Source organism: Megascapheus bottae, chromosome 2 (assembly GCF_031878675.1).
Source record: "Megascapheus bottae isolate mThoBot1 chromosome 2, mThoBot2.hap1, whole genome shotgun sequence".
Classification (NCBI taxonomy): domain Eukaryota; kingdom Metazoa; phylum Chordata; class Mammalia; order Rodentia; family Geomyidae; genus Megascapheus; species Megascapheus bottae.
In genome coordinates, this window is record NC_143510.1 from 15,771,305 (window position 1) to 15,785,650 (window position 14,346).

At 40.0% G+C, this 14,346-nt stretch overlaps 1 protein-coding gene across 2 annotated transcripts in view; it reads right to left on the minus strand.

Moving 5' to 3' along the window:
• The window catches only part of Cacna2d3 (calcium voltage-gated channel auxiliary subunit alpha2delta 3), an 846,818-nt gene that overhangs the window by 297,010 nt on the left and 535,462 nt on the right, over positions 1-14,346 (minus strand). For both annotated transcript variants that reach the window (XM_090320869.1, XM_090320861.1), the window contains exon 13: positions 5,720-5,853. In XM_090320869.1, coding sequence (XP_090176995.1) covers positions 5,720-5,853 — 134 coding nt within the window. The remainder of the gene's footprint in view (positions 1-5,719; positions 5,854-14,346) is intronic.

Below are 14,346 nucleotides of genomic sequence, written 5' to 3' on the forward strand. Positions count from 1 at the left end.
CACTGTCTAAATGGGAAAGATCCTCAGAATATTCTATCCAACGGCTCATCAGTTCAATTAAAAAATACACAACAGGGGCTGGGAGTATGGCCTAGTAGAATGCTTTCCTAGCATGCTCGAAGCTCTGGATTTGATTCCTCAGTACCACATACACAGAAAAAGCTGGAAGTGGTGCTGTGGCTCAAGTGGTAGAGCACTAGCTTTGAGAAAGGCCAAGGTCAGTGCCCAGGCCCTGAGTTCAAGTCTGAGGAGCAGCAAGCACGCAAACACAAACACACACACGCACATGCACACACACACACACGCACACACACACACACACACACATACACACACACACACACACACACACACACACATACACACACACACACCACAGCAGTAGAAGGTTGGGAAGCAAAGCAAAGTAATTGAGCTATTATTTCAGGAACAACCCGATCCTAGATTGGCATTATGTGCCTCAAAAAACTCTGAAAAAAACAAGGTATGTCTTCTCTCATATTGCCAGATTATAAAACTGTATATAGATGTATTAATTTCATTGAAAGCATGAAAAAGGCCTTTCTTCTGAAACCTCATCTACAAATTTATCCCTAGACCATCAGCTTCAAGGATTTTGAAGTGGAAAAGCTTGTGTACCAGTGGGTTCTGTCTTTCTGTCTCTCTCTATTAATTTCCCGCAATACATAAAATCTATGTGTATATGTACTTAGGAAGCTAATATAATAACTGATTTAAATGATTAACATTATTTCTAGAAAAGCAATTTGTTCATGCAAACTTCATTCACTTCACAAGCTTGGGTTCACAAACGTGCATCAGCTTGTGTTTCACCAATAAGAACACTCCATATGAGCAGCACATCCTTCCCGTGTCCATTTGCCTCTCAATACTGTTTATTTCGATATCCACTCAAGATGTTACTGAGAAACTCTCTCCATGAAGAACATAAGATGATGTATACACTCACAACTAATTTAGAAAAAAAAAAAAAACTTGAGCCAGGAGTTTGGCTTATTGGTAGAGTGCTTGCCTAGCATGCAGGAAGACCCAGGTTTGATTCCTTGGTAACACATACACAGAAAAAGCTGGAAGTGGTGGAAGTGGTGCTGTGGCTGAAGTGATAGAGCTGTAGCCTTGAGAAAGCCCAAGGACAGTGCCCAGGCCCTGAGTTCAAGTGCCAGGACTGGCAAAAACAACAACAATAAAGAAACAACAACAATAAAAAACTCCTTTTCAGAAGCACTTTGAGACAATAAAAATATCCTGCTTATCATCAAACATCCTCCCTAGATTTACGATTCATTTACAACCTTTCCAAGGTACTTTGTAGTTATCCTAAACTAAAATGGTCCATTTTCTCTCTGTTACTTCCCTCTACATTTCTCATTTAGTATGACATCATACATTTCACTTTCCACTAATTCTCCTCTTAGTTTATCCTTTCCAAGATTTGTTAATTCATTATCAGTGATGACATGTGGATTTTGCTTTACCAGCTTATATTCCATTCTTATCGTCATTCTTTACCTTGAAGTTTGGAATGTCACAGATTTGATTGTTGAGACACATTAGTGTCTCAGTCTTCGTGTCCTTTTAATATGACCACATGATTCTTTACAGTACTTCCTTAATTTTCAGTACAAAATATTACACGCATTTTTGTGAGAGTGGATATTTTAATCTACTCCAAACTTGTAATAAGTGGTTTCTTTAATCCTAGCTCTTTTCATTAGAGGAGGATCTGGATCTTGTATGGGTTCAATGCGATATGGTGCCAACACTCCTGACCTCTTTCAGTAGCAGATTTGGAATTTTATTCTGATGCCTTTGATCTATTATAATCCCACAGATATCTTCTCTTGACCCATTTATACATGTAATCAATACATGGGCACAAACTGCATTCAGAACTGATATATATATATACATATATATATATATATATATATTTACAAATCAGGACAAATTTAGTTGAAGCTGTTTATGTTCCATCGACCAAGGAGGTATATAGTGGAAATATTTTGTTCAAAATTTAATACTAAATCAAAGACTAATTCAAAAATTTAGTTTTGTTTTCTCACTTTCTGAGGAACTTTGTTATTTAATTAAAATGTAATTGAATTTGTTTGATCAGATTTAGATTTACTTTTAGATTTTCCTTCATTTTTGTTGATTTAATTTAATGTTTGAATACATAGAACACAAACTTTCAAGTCAGAACTATGTAAAAAATGTATACTCAGATATTTGTCATTTCCATTCTCTTCTGTATTTCCTCATACCTTTTGTAGGCAACCAATTCCATTCTATTCTTATTACTTCCTGTAAAAAATAGCAAAACCAACATCTCATTCATCTTTTTCACAAAAAAGGTAGTCTGTTATACTTACTTTTGCAGTTTGTTAATTTTACTAAGGATATATCCTCACTCTTGATGCTCACACTGACTCAACTGGGTGTACGTTCCATATACCAGTCATTCTTTTATATATTTGGGCAATGTTTTCAAATTATATCTATTGTTGCACCCTTGTGGCTCCTGCCTATCATCCTAGCTACTCAGGAGGCTGGGATATGAAAACTGAGGTTTGAAGCTAGCTGGAATAGAAAAGTCTGTGAGACATTTTATCTCCAATTAACCAGCAAAAAGCTAGATTTGGAGGTATGACTCAAGTGGTAAAGTAGTGATCTTGAGTGAAAATGCCATGTGAAAGTTGGCACACATGCACACATGCGCACTTAAACACACACACACACACACACACACACACACACACACACACACACACACACACACAAAATGATAGAAAGAAAAATACAAAGAGAGGAAGGGAGGAAGGAATTAAAAGCATTCCTGCAGTGAATAAATGGTGCACTTGCATTTCGGTATTATTGGAGGTACATCTTCAAGGTTAATTCCTTAGGGAATTGACACCATTTGTTCTCAATTGTTCTTCAATTATCCAAAGAAGAAATAATCAAGGAATTTTTATGAGAGAGAGAGAGAGAGAGAGAGAGAGAGAGAGAGAGAGAGAGAGAGAGAGAGAGAGAGAGGGAGGGAGGGAGGGAGGGAGGGAGGGAGGGAGGGAGGGAGGGAGGGAGAGAGAGAGAGAGAGAATTAACTTTCTAGAATTCCAAATAGGATTGTGGGGGCAAAGGGTAAATGCAAATATAGCTTCTCCCTAGAGACACTCCACTCTACATTCTTCAACTCCAGCTGAGCTGCCCTTTCCCACAGCTTTACCAACACAGTACATGGCTAAGCTTTTAATTTCCAACACAATGAAGAAGGCAAAATGCCTGCTCATTCTAATTTGCATTTTTGTCTCTATCAGTGAAGCTGTATTTTTTTCTCATATGCTCAAGATGTTTTTGCCATTTTGTGAATTGTCTATGTTTTAAATCTTTCTTTTCTATAAAAATTTGGAAGTTTCTTCTTGATTTTAAAAGTTTTTGACTCATTAACTCCTCAATGTACTATATGCTGTGAATATTTTCTCTCTTTTGACTTTGCTTATGGTATTTTGTGTTTGTGTTTGATTTATCATTGTTTTGAGATTTGTTCCTACTGTAATTAAAATTAATCTTTGTCTTTTTTGGCTTTGGATTTTGAAGTTAGAAAGCCTTTTCAAGCCTTAGAGAAACTTACTCAGTTTTTGTTTTCTAGAGGCAATAATTTCTTTTCAACAGTTTAGATCTCTGATCCCCTTTCTCTCTTGAATATGTTGTGAATAGTGGTCACTTGCTTTTTAAAAAGGCATTTATTGCAAAGCCCACCCATGGTTAGCTATAGGTTAGCTATAACCTTCTCATACATTAAATCCCCATAAATATATTTGCTCCTTGATTTAAAACTTTTATTCATATTCATTCAAGTTCTAGAATAGTGCTTTGAGATTGTTCATTCTTCTATTCTTCCTGTTGACGAAACTAAAAAAATTGGGGCTGGGAGTGTGGCCTAGTGGTTGAACGCTTGCCTGGCATGCATGAAGTCCTGGGTTCGATTCCTTGGTACCACATATATAGAAAAAGCCAGAAATGGTGCTGTGGCTCAAGTGGTAGAGCACTAGCCTAGAGAAAGTCCAGGGACAATGCTCAGGCTCCAAGTTCCAGCCCCAAGACTGGAAAAATAAAAGAAGAAATTTTTTAAAAAATGACTTCAAACTTGCCATTTGGGGGTTGTATACCAAACCATTGAATACTTTAGTTACTTCAGCATCACCAGCAATATTCTCCTCTTCACTCCCAGTTTTTCTGCCTCAGTGAACCACACATTGGAAGAGGATATGGAGCTGCGTGTGACATCATACCCCTATAGCTCTACCTACTTGGGAGATGGAGGAAAGGAAACAGGTGAAAGTTCAGTCAACCTAATCAAAAGTACAAGAAACTATGCTAGAAAAGCAAGAAGCACTGGGGACAGGGCTCACATTGTAGCTACTGTAGCTCAGCACAGGCTGAGAGGAGTGATAGAGACAGCATCAGAGATAGAGATGGTCACAGTAATTGTCATTACCATTAATACATGAGTATAAAAACCAAAGCAATAGAAGGACCCAGAGTGTAGCCTAGTGGTAGAGTGCTTGCCTAGCATGCATGAAGCCCTTGGCTCAATTCCTCGCAAACACATACACAGAAAAAGCCAGACGTGGTCTTGTGGCTCAAACAGTACAACACTAGCCTTGAGAAAGCCCCAATGCCTCAATCCAGGCCCTGACTTCAAGTCCCAGGCCTGGCAAAAAAAAAAAATTCATACCTGTGAATATTTTGGTCACTTCCTGGAGTGGTAGATCCCTTCTGGACCAGGAGACTTAGCCTAGAGTGAGCTACTGTGGTCTGGATGGTGTAGAGGTGTCTCCCAGCCTGGTTTCCCATGTCGTTCCACATGTTCCAGCATGTGCCTACAGCTGCCAGAAAGGCAGTAGTAACAGGAGAGCCCTGGGAGATGAAAGCTGGCCCTCCACAGCCATCAAGAGCACTCCAGAGCACAGCTGTGTCTGTGTTACAGTGATTAATGTGATGTGAATCCCAACAAAAGTGACAGAAGAGAGTTCCTGAGAGAACATTATAATCAATAAATGAAACACACTACTCCCATCAGACTCATTATCACCAGGAAAAATCATCCTGAAATTACAGAAGAAATGCGGCCATGTAGCCATTACTAGATGATTGGCAAAGCCTCTCCTCTTAGGCTCTTTCAGCCTCACAGGCTGGAATCCAACTTTGCATGGGGCCATGACCAGAGTCCACACAACAGTACCTTTAGAACCTCCATTCGAGCATGCTGCCACTTATCTGAGAAGAAGGAACCACTGCAGCCTCTGTGGAGCTTCCAGTTTGTTAGCAGGGACGAACTTTAGTCACATCAAGAGAGACCTAAGATTCATCACCAAGACTGGACCACCCTGGTGGCCAGAGCTGAGACTATGTACATGTTTATTCTTTCACTGGATCTGAACATATTTGGGGAGAGGAGGGTGTCACCAAAGAAGACATAAGCAAATAAGGAATGTTCTGTGTTGACCAGACACCTTTCAGAAGCACACATCATTCTCAGATACTTTTAGCAACCTGGCTTGACAACTAGGCGTATAACAAGTTATAACCAAGATTTATCAAACGTAATGTTGATGAACGATACAATCATTTGTTTCTAGAGACCCTGCAGAATGGGGGGAAACCCAGACTTCCCGCAGGGGCCCCGTGGACTCACGGTGCTGTCAATGTATGCTTCGGTCCACACAACGTCATGCTCTTGGTCGATGACTTTGGGGCGGCTGAGAACATGCAGATATTCCATGACATTTTCTTGTACATCAGCCAAAGTGGAGATCTGGGTGAAAAATCCTGCCAAAAGCCAGGAGAATACTCAGTTTAGTGACACAAAGGAGCCTCTACAATGGGAAGCATGTACATGCCAGGCTTTCTTGCCCTCTAACTGAAGTCTTCTTATTTCCTTTTCCAAGTGTTAGATCTCATCCTTACTACCACTTACTCCATGGTTAGTAAGTTTTTGTGAGAAAACAGCTGCGAAAAAAGAGGTAAATTTAAATTAACCAGAAACAAACAACCCATCTTCCTCCTCAGAGGAAATCTGTTAAGCCTTTGGAAGAAAGCCTCCTAGCCTTTAAAAACAAAAATGAGAGTTCTTTCCCCAAGCCATTTTTTATTCTCTTTTTTTTCATATTAAAGAGCTAATTTCCAAAGGAAAAAACTATAAGCCACACAAGTAAAAGGCAATCTCATTTTTGCCATGTTAACAATAGTAATTGTGACTAATGTTTGAGTTTTACCAAGTACCATAAAATTTGCTAAATCCTTGATATGCTTGTTTCATTCACTACAGCATAACATGAGGTGAGGAGTGACGATGTAAAAGACATGGGGAGGCAGATGGAGAATACATACTCTGAGATCTAGGTTTTCCCTGGCCTCTAGTGGAAAACATAGGAAGAAAACCCAGGCTATGAGTCTCTTCTGTACTTTTTTTTTAAAAAAAATTATCTTTAAGTATTTGTACAATGGAGTTGCTATGTAATGAAGTAGTTTATGAATGCATCTTGATCAATATCTCCCTTTCAGCAACTTTGCCCAACCCATCCCTTCCCTCACTTTTCTTAATTTTGTAGGATCTACACTGAATTCTTGACTGCATTCACCAATCTTTCTCCTCTTCATTCCTCTAACTCTCTCCCCGTGACCACCCCATCTCCTTTTTTTAATTGAACTTTGACTTTAGCCCAGATGCCCCTTAGTAGACTAAGTAGTTAAGAATATTTGTTATAGCCAGGCGCTGTAGTTCATGCCTGTAATCCTAGCTACTCAGAGGGCCGAGATCTGAGAATCACAGTTCAAAGCCAGCCCCGGCACTAAAGTCCATGAGACTCTTAATTCCAATTAGCCACTAGAAAACCAGAAGTGGCACTGTGGCTCCAGGAGTAGAGAGGTAGCCTTGAGTTAAAGAGCTCAGGGACAGTGCCCAGGCCTAGAGTTCAAGCCCCATGTCCAACATCAACAACAACAACTACTCTCTCTCTCTCTACATATATATATATATTATATATACACAATGGAATTTTACTCATTGATTAGAATATATGATATTTTATAATCTGTAAAGAAATGGAAAGATTGGAAAAAGCAGGTTAAGTGAAGTAATTCAGGCCAGAGGATGCATGGTTTCCCTTATATATGGAAGTTAGAATTAGTTTATAAGTTTTCAAGTAAATACTTTGGATGATACAAAAGTATATATTAATGTGAAAAATTCCAGAAATATGAGAACTCAAATAGTGTAACTTCTTTTACACCTTTTGTTTTTGTCTCAGCCGCCTACCCCAATCTCACCTCCATCCCATCCCCAAAATTCCAGCTCAAACCTTCATGGGACTATCAGAATTGTCTTTTGTACATGCTGAGTAGATTTTTTTTTTCAGTAACAGTAGAAGTTCTAAGCATAGGAGAAGGGAGTTTGGCCTACTGGTAGAGTGCTTGCCTAGCATACACAAAGATCCAGGTTTGATTCCTCAGTACCACATACATAGAAAAAAGCCCGAAGTGGTGCTGAGGCTCAAGTGGCAGAGCTCTAGCCTTGAGAAAGTCCAAGGACAGTGCTTAGGCCCTGAGCTCAAGCCCAGGACTGACCAAAAAAAAAAAAAAGTTCTAAGCACACTACTGTCCTGAAGATGAGAATGTCAGTTTGGCCTGAAATTCAGGGCATGGCTATATTGTTCAATGGAGTCTATAGGCTTTATTGTAGGTTAAAAAGGTATAGAAAGATGTAGAAAGGAAGGCGAATAGAAATTAGGTCTGTATCCCAGGAGGGAGCCCTACACTCAAGCTCTTAGCAGAGCCTCCAGCAGAGCAGGATCAGGGGGTAACAAGATGAAGAAGGCCCTGAAAGTATGGCTTGGAAGATGAGAGTGAACAGCCCAACATTAAGTCCAAGAACACCACATGGCAGCCAAAAAAATAAATAGATAACCCAAGCCAGGTGTGCCGAGAGCTGGAAGATGAGCACAGTTGCATCTCAGAGGAGGTACCAAGAACTTGTGGGGCAAAATGAGGGGTATACAGTGGCCCAAGATGAGAAAGAATCAGGCCCTTTTGGGAAATGTACACAATGGCTAGCATAAAAGAGTTGAATAGAAGGCAGAAATAGGACAGGCATGTCAGAGTATGGGAAAGAGCTGAGATTTTATACAAAAGGCAAGTGATCATGGAAGAACTTTAAACAGGGAGACACTAGATGGACACAGTCTAATATAAAGAAAGACCATAAGTTCATACCTGTTCCTACACTCCTACTCTCTCTCTCTCTCTCTGGCATGTGAACTCTGAAGTGAAAAGTCAAATCTGTCACAATGCTACATGTTGTTTATAGAAAAATCTTCATGTCTTAATGAAGTCTCAGGGTATGGAAATACCAGCCTTTTATCCACGAAGGGTCGGGACCCTCCCAGAGCATTTCCAAACAAAGGCCAGCTGGTTTGAATTTGGTGTGCCATCCCCAAAACAGGTTGGGGCCATGTGGCTTCTGGGAGCCTGATGACAGCTCTGCACAGTGCTAATTAGCATGCATTATCACTCTTGCCTGTCCCACCCTCCTGGCCAGGGCCGGAGCCAGGCCCATTCCAGAGAACTATGCCCCCAAGCAAGAGAAAGTGGCAGTTCTAGTTAGATATCTGGGATAGGATCTGTGAGTAGCTCCCTTGGCAGTCTGGCCCTACAGTGAGGGAGACTGATACACACATTTCTCAGTACTCCTAAGCAGTCTTTCTTAAAAGAATGATGAAGTTTTAGGGAAGACAGATGAACCTACCATGCCTATGGGCATAATCTTCCCTGCTCAGTGGTTGTAGTTAGTGTTGGAATAAGAAAATATTCCTGTTATTGTTACAGTATCTTACCTTGTTATCTTGTATATTGTATATACATTTATGTGTTTATTTGAAATAGGAAAGGGAAGGGGGAAAAACAAGAGGAGGGGAAAGAGTAGGGGGAGGGAAATGGGGACAACAACATGAGAATGGGTATAAATGTTTGTGAAGTAATACACCTTCTATCTGGCAAATATAACTGTAACCCTTCTATTAATTACAATAAAAAATAAACACATAGTCAGAACAACAAAAAAGAAAATATTCCTGTTACCAAGAGTTTAGTCCTGGAGTCAATTTACAATAAGAACAAGGTTTGCAGGAAACAGAAAAATTGAGTTTTTAAAAATTAATTTGCATGGGCCGGGAGTTTGGCCTAGTGGTAGAGTGCTTGCCTAGCATGCACGAAGACACGGGTTCAATTCCTAGGTACCACATATGTAGAAAAAAAGCCAGAAGTGGTGCTGAGGCTCAAGTGGTAGAGCTCTAGCCTTGAGAAATTCCAAGGACAGTGCTCAGGCCCTGAGCTCAAACCCAGGACTGGCAAAAAAAAATTAATTTGCCACATGAATGAGGAGGGGGGCAGTAAAATCCAGTCTCAAAGCCTGCCATAATACTCCTGAAAGAAATTATCTGGCTATCAAGAGAATGCTCAGAAGCTGAACTCTGGGGAATGTGACAGAGTGATGCCAAGGCTAGATGGTGCCCTTTGCCCTTTATTTTCATTGATTCCTCATTTCTGAAGTTGTGTGTCTTGAAAGAAGCTTATTCATTCCTGTGGTCAGAGATGAAAATGTACAATGAAAATGTGCCTGGTTTGGTTCAGAGTCTTAATCTTCAGATCCTTGGCATGGAGAGAAAAAGTAGAAAATACTCGTTGAATCTTGTATACACAGCACAGCAGACTGACTACAAACATTTTATTTGTAGTCTCCATTGTATTTTCTCTCTTCTTTAGTCGGTAAGCCTTGGGTTCTAAGAGGAGGGTTATGGCACAGATGACAAGCTGATTAAAGTATTACCATATTACCCTGTTGAGAGATTGTCTGATGATTGGCAGTTCAGGAGTATCGCTGAACATCTCTGATCACTGAGACATGGAGCCAAGTGTGCTGCAAAGCCAAAATTTCAGAAAAGCTTTCCCTGATTGTCTCTATTTTTACATCTAATCCTTAAAGCAAAAAGAAAAAAAAATCTCTGATTCAGGCTTTCCAAAGCGGGGCCAAGTGAAGAAACAGGATGAATATAAGGAGGAAGATAGAAAGACAGGATATTAGCATAGAGAGGAAATTGGGAAGACAAACGTTCACATATTTGGAAGGAGACTGAGCTGAACAATTATCCTCATTTGGCCTTGTGTATCAAAGTTATAGTCCTGAAAGTTACAAAAACCCAACTCCCTGTAGCTACAGACCCAAAGCTAAGTGGATACCTCTGCTGGTTAAGCCAACTGGAACCTCATACTGAAATCACCCAAAGCTGGCTCTTTCCTTCCTCACCACACCCATTTCTCTCCATTACTCTTCCCCACCTTGGCAACAGTATCTCTGCCCAGTGAGGCCCCAAACCTAAGAATTATCCACAGTCCCCATCATTGCTTATCCTGCCTCAAGTCTAACTCACCAGCAGGTTTTCAGTATAGTCTCTAAAATACATCAAAACTCATTTCCCTCTCTCCAGTGCCTTCATTTACTCCAAGATTTTTGTCACATTTCAGTCAGGGGGCAGCTACCATCTCCTTATAAAGCTCACACATTGTCTAGGTTTCTCACTGCGGAGAGGGAAGTATGAAGTAAATCATTAATCGCTGGCTAAAATATTACAAGCCCATCCTAGATTGAGTTAGGAATAAATCCAGTTGTGGCTTCTACTGACTAGATTGGGCTCCTCTACTCCACTTTTCCCCCTGTGCCCTGCTTCGGCTTGTCTGCCTTCTTTCTCCTGTTTACATAGGCTAAGCTATTCCTTTGACTTGCTGTGCTATCTTCCCAGAACACTCATAATCTAGCTTTCCAAGGATGACACCTCTTTGTCCTTTAAACCATTAAGGATTTTCTTCAGAGAGATGGTCTCCAACACTCCTGAAAGAACCTACTCCTGCTTCCATGTCTTCAGAACCCTCACCCATCTGTCAATGGATTCTGACTTGCTTGCCTACTTGTTTGCTGAGTGAAATGTTAGCACTGTGTTGGCTGATTGGAATAGTCTTCTTATTAGAAAGGGGAACACAGGCATATTCCCTGTTAGTAGTGCTGAAGCTTTCCAGGCATTCACCTTGCGTACTACCCTTGGAACATGAGAAATGCGAGGTAAACTTATGTGACCACTGTAGAGGGAAGAAAAGAGATACTCCAAGCATTAGTGACTTATTCTATCCAGATTCATCGAGCCCCTAAACCTTGGCTTTCAACCCCAAGAGCTACTGCATCTTCTCAGAATGGAAAAGATAGGGTCCTCAGAGTTCTTCCACCGTGGAAAGTTTTTAAATCAGTGATTCTTGTATTGCAGTTGGAAATGTTGAGAGTGGGGACAGGAAGCATTCCACTGACTTCGGAAGTTCCTGGCAATGGCCTATAATTTGCATCCACAGTTTACTCCGAATCCAAGACATAGTTTTAACTTATGTTTCAATATAGAGACCAAGTAAGTATACACATATATAAAAGGTGAAAAAAACCTCTGAATTATAAAAAGTAATATTAATAAGACATGCTATGAAGCTCATACAAAGTTGATTCTGACCCCTTAAATAAAATTTAAAACGTTCTTGGATCTTTTATTGCTTTTATATAAGCTTTACGTAATGAATGCATGGATCTAGTTAACACATGATGGATAATTGGATGTTGCTAAGGCTGGAATCTTTGCTATAACCATAGACACTTCCTTTGTTTCCCTTTGAGCCAGCTTGCCCTTTTCCCCTTTCTCCTTCTCCCTGCACCCCTGTTAAATTCTAGCTCTTGAATGTTTATTCTCTTCTTTAATGTGCCTTTTTGGACTTCATATATCATGTAAGAGAACAGGATCAGCAATCATTCAGTAATTACCAAGAAGTAATTAATGCTGAAATTAGCCACCTATTACAAATGATCTGCTCATTTTTCTACATAACATCAATTTATTTACCTTCTTTCATCGCAGAGTTCACTCTGGGTTACCACTTCTCAGTATAACAAGCCATATGTAGCTTCGTGCTTTGTATTCCTGAGGTTTTACCACCCTGACTTCGGCATGTCTGGGAGGTCTTGGTATAAAAGCTGCTTTGGTATGAGATGCTCCATCGACACATTATTCAACACTCCTCTCTGCAATGACATCACGTTTGAGCCTCCCTACATTTATCTTCGGCAAGCAGACCCTGCTGTCTACCTCCTATGGTAAAGTTTAAATCTCAGTGATTCTGATTAGATCAGTGATTTGTTGTACCTTTGTTTGTAGTGAGTTTAGCTCCCAAAATCTTTCCAAAGATTATTCCTCTTCTTAAGTAAGGCAGGCTGAAAACAAGGGAGCTTGTGCCCACTGGTTATCTATAATAGGGCCCTAAGCAGTAAATGACATGGGATGTACAGAAGTTGGAAAGTCAATGGTAAGTAACACAGTGCTATGTGCATGTCCTGTGGAAGAACAGCATTCTTGGAAGACCCTCCATGTATTTTCTCATCTTCCTCTTCATCAGAATTACACTTACACACACGTACAAACACAAACACACAACTGGAAATCAAGAACAATCTTGATAATTTGTGGATAAGCAGCTTACTGCCTCCGTGTATTATTTTCTGAAGTTCATAAACAAGTAAAAGTTCTGTTATGCCATGAAAGTTGAAGGGCACATGTTCTTGGTGATAGAGAGAACTGACTAGAGGGAGAGTGACAACCAGGGAGAGAATCCTGTGGTCCTAGTATGAGAAAGACTGGAAGTCCTGATTGAAACTAGTAGACTAAATGCAGATTCAGGAATAAATCTTCTCTTGTGTAAATCCTAGTGTGTTTTAAATTGTAATTCCATGTTAGAAACATGAAACATTAGAAATCCATTACCTGACTTATGCAAATGTGAGCCCTGGAAGTGGCAATCCTCCTGCCTCCACCTTCTAAGTCATGATTACAGATGTGCACAACCACAGTTAGCTTTAGCAAAATATTTTGGCTGTCACATTTCTACAACTCCTATCAGAAATCATTCTGTTAGTATAAAGCTGAAGCTATTTGCAAAGGTATACCAAAATAAGAATTTACTGTTGGAAAAAAGTTGAAGACTTAGCTATCCACAAGGGCTAGGCCATCATTTCACTTTCAAATAATGTGTGAATGACCTTTAATGCCCTGAAAAGGCTAAATAAAGGAGACAACCAAGAGAGACACATGAGGCATTTCCATTGGATCCAATAATGATGACTGATTGGATAAGAAGTCTTCTTTATTTGCACAGCTGGAAAACACTCAACTAACCATGACTCTTAAATGAGAATCAGCCACTGCTTATTTAAAATCTTAGCACTCTGAATATTACAGAAGCCATCTTGACTTTTTGGGATGTCTGGGTTAGTCCCTCTTTTCTGTTTTCTCAGGTCAGTTGTTTATGGCAATGTTGTAAATGCAGTATTTTATATTCTATGTGCCATTCTACAGTGGCAAGGATTGTTTGATATATTTAAAATGGCATGCACTTTGCCTTATTTGAACTGGTTCCCTCATGAGAGAACCTATTTATGCATAGACTTAAACAAACCTATAAGCTCCCGACTTCTGCAGATTTTACAAGTAGATTGACTAGCTGGGCACCTGTGGCCCACATCTAAGGATCAAGGATCAAACCCAGCCTGAGTATGAAAGCCTGTGATATTCTTATTTCAAATTAGGTACCATAAAGCGGAGAGTACAGCTGTGTTTTAATTGGTAGTGATAGTCAAGTAAAAAAGCTCAGGAACAGCATCTGAGCTTTGAGTTCAATCCCTAGGACCAGCATAAAAAAAGCAACTTGTTTCCATGGTTATGGCTACTAGACATGCAAGAGGATACTGTGGGGCCTTTAAATAGGGATGGCACAGTGGTCTTTACACTCTCGATCCTTCTCTTGGTGATCAGGCAGCTCAATCAATCAGTTATCAAGTTTTTTCTTGGCATCTCCCTGTATCTGATCCGGGCCCAGAATGCTGATGGTTCATTTCAGTGAATAAGTTGTCTGAGTCAGAGTGAAAATATGTAAGTGGGTGGGATTTTGGACCTCATGTCACTTGAGATGACAAATGTTATGCTGCCTCTATACTATACACAATGATTTAATTAGGGACCATAGACGGATACTTGCTCACTGATGTTACGTGGATAAAAACCCTATGACTGACGCAATATAAAGCCAGTGTTTACATGGGCACAGATGAGTGGAACCTAAGGTTTTGATGGAAAGTGCTACTTTGAAGAGAAGCAAACAATGACATTTAATTCCCAAGCCTTCACA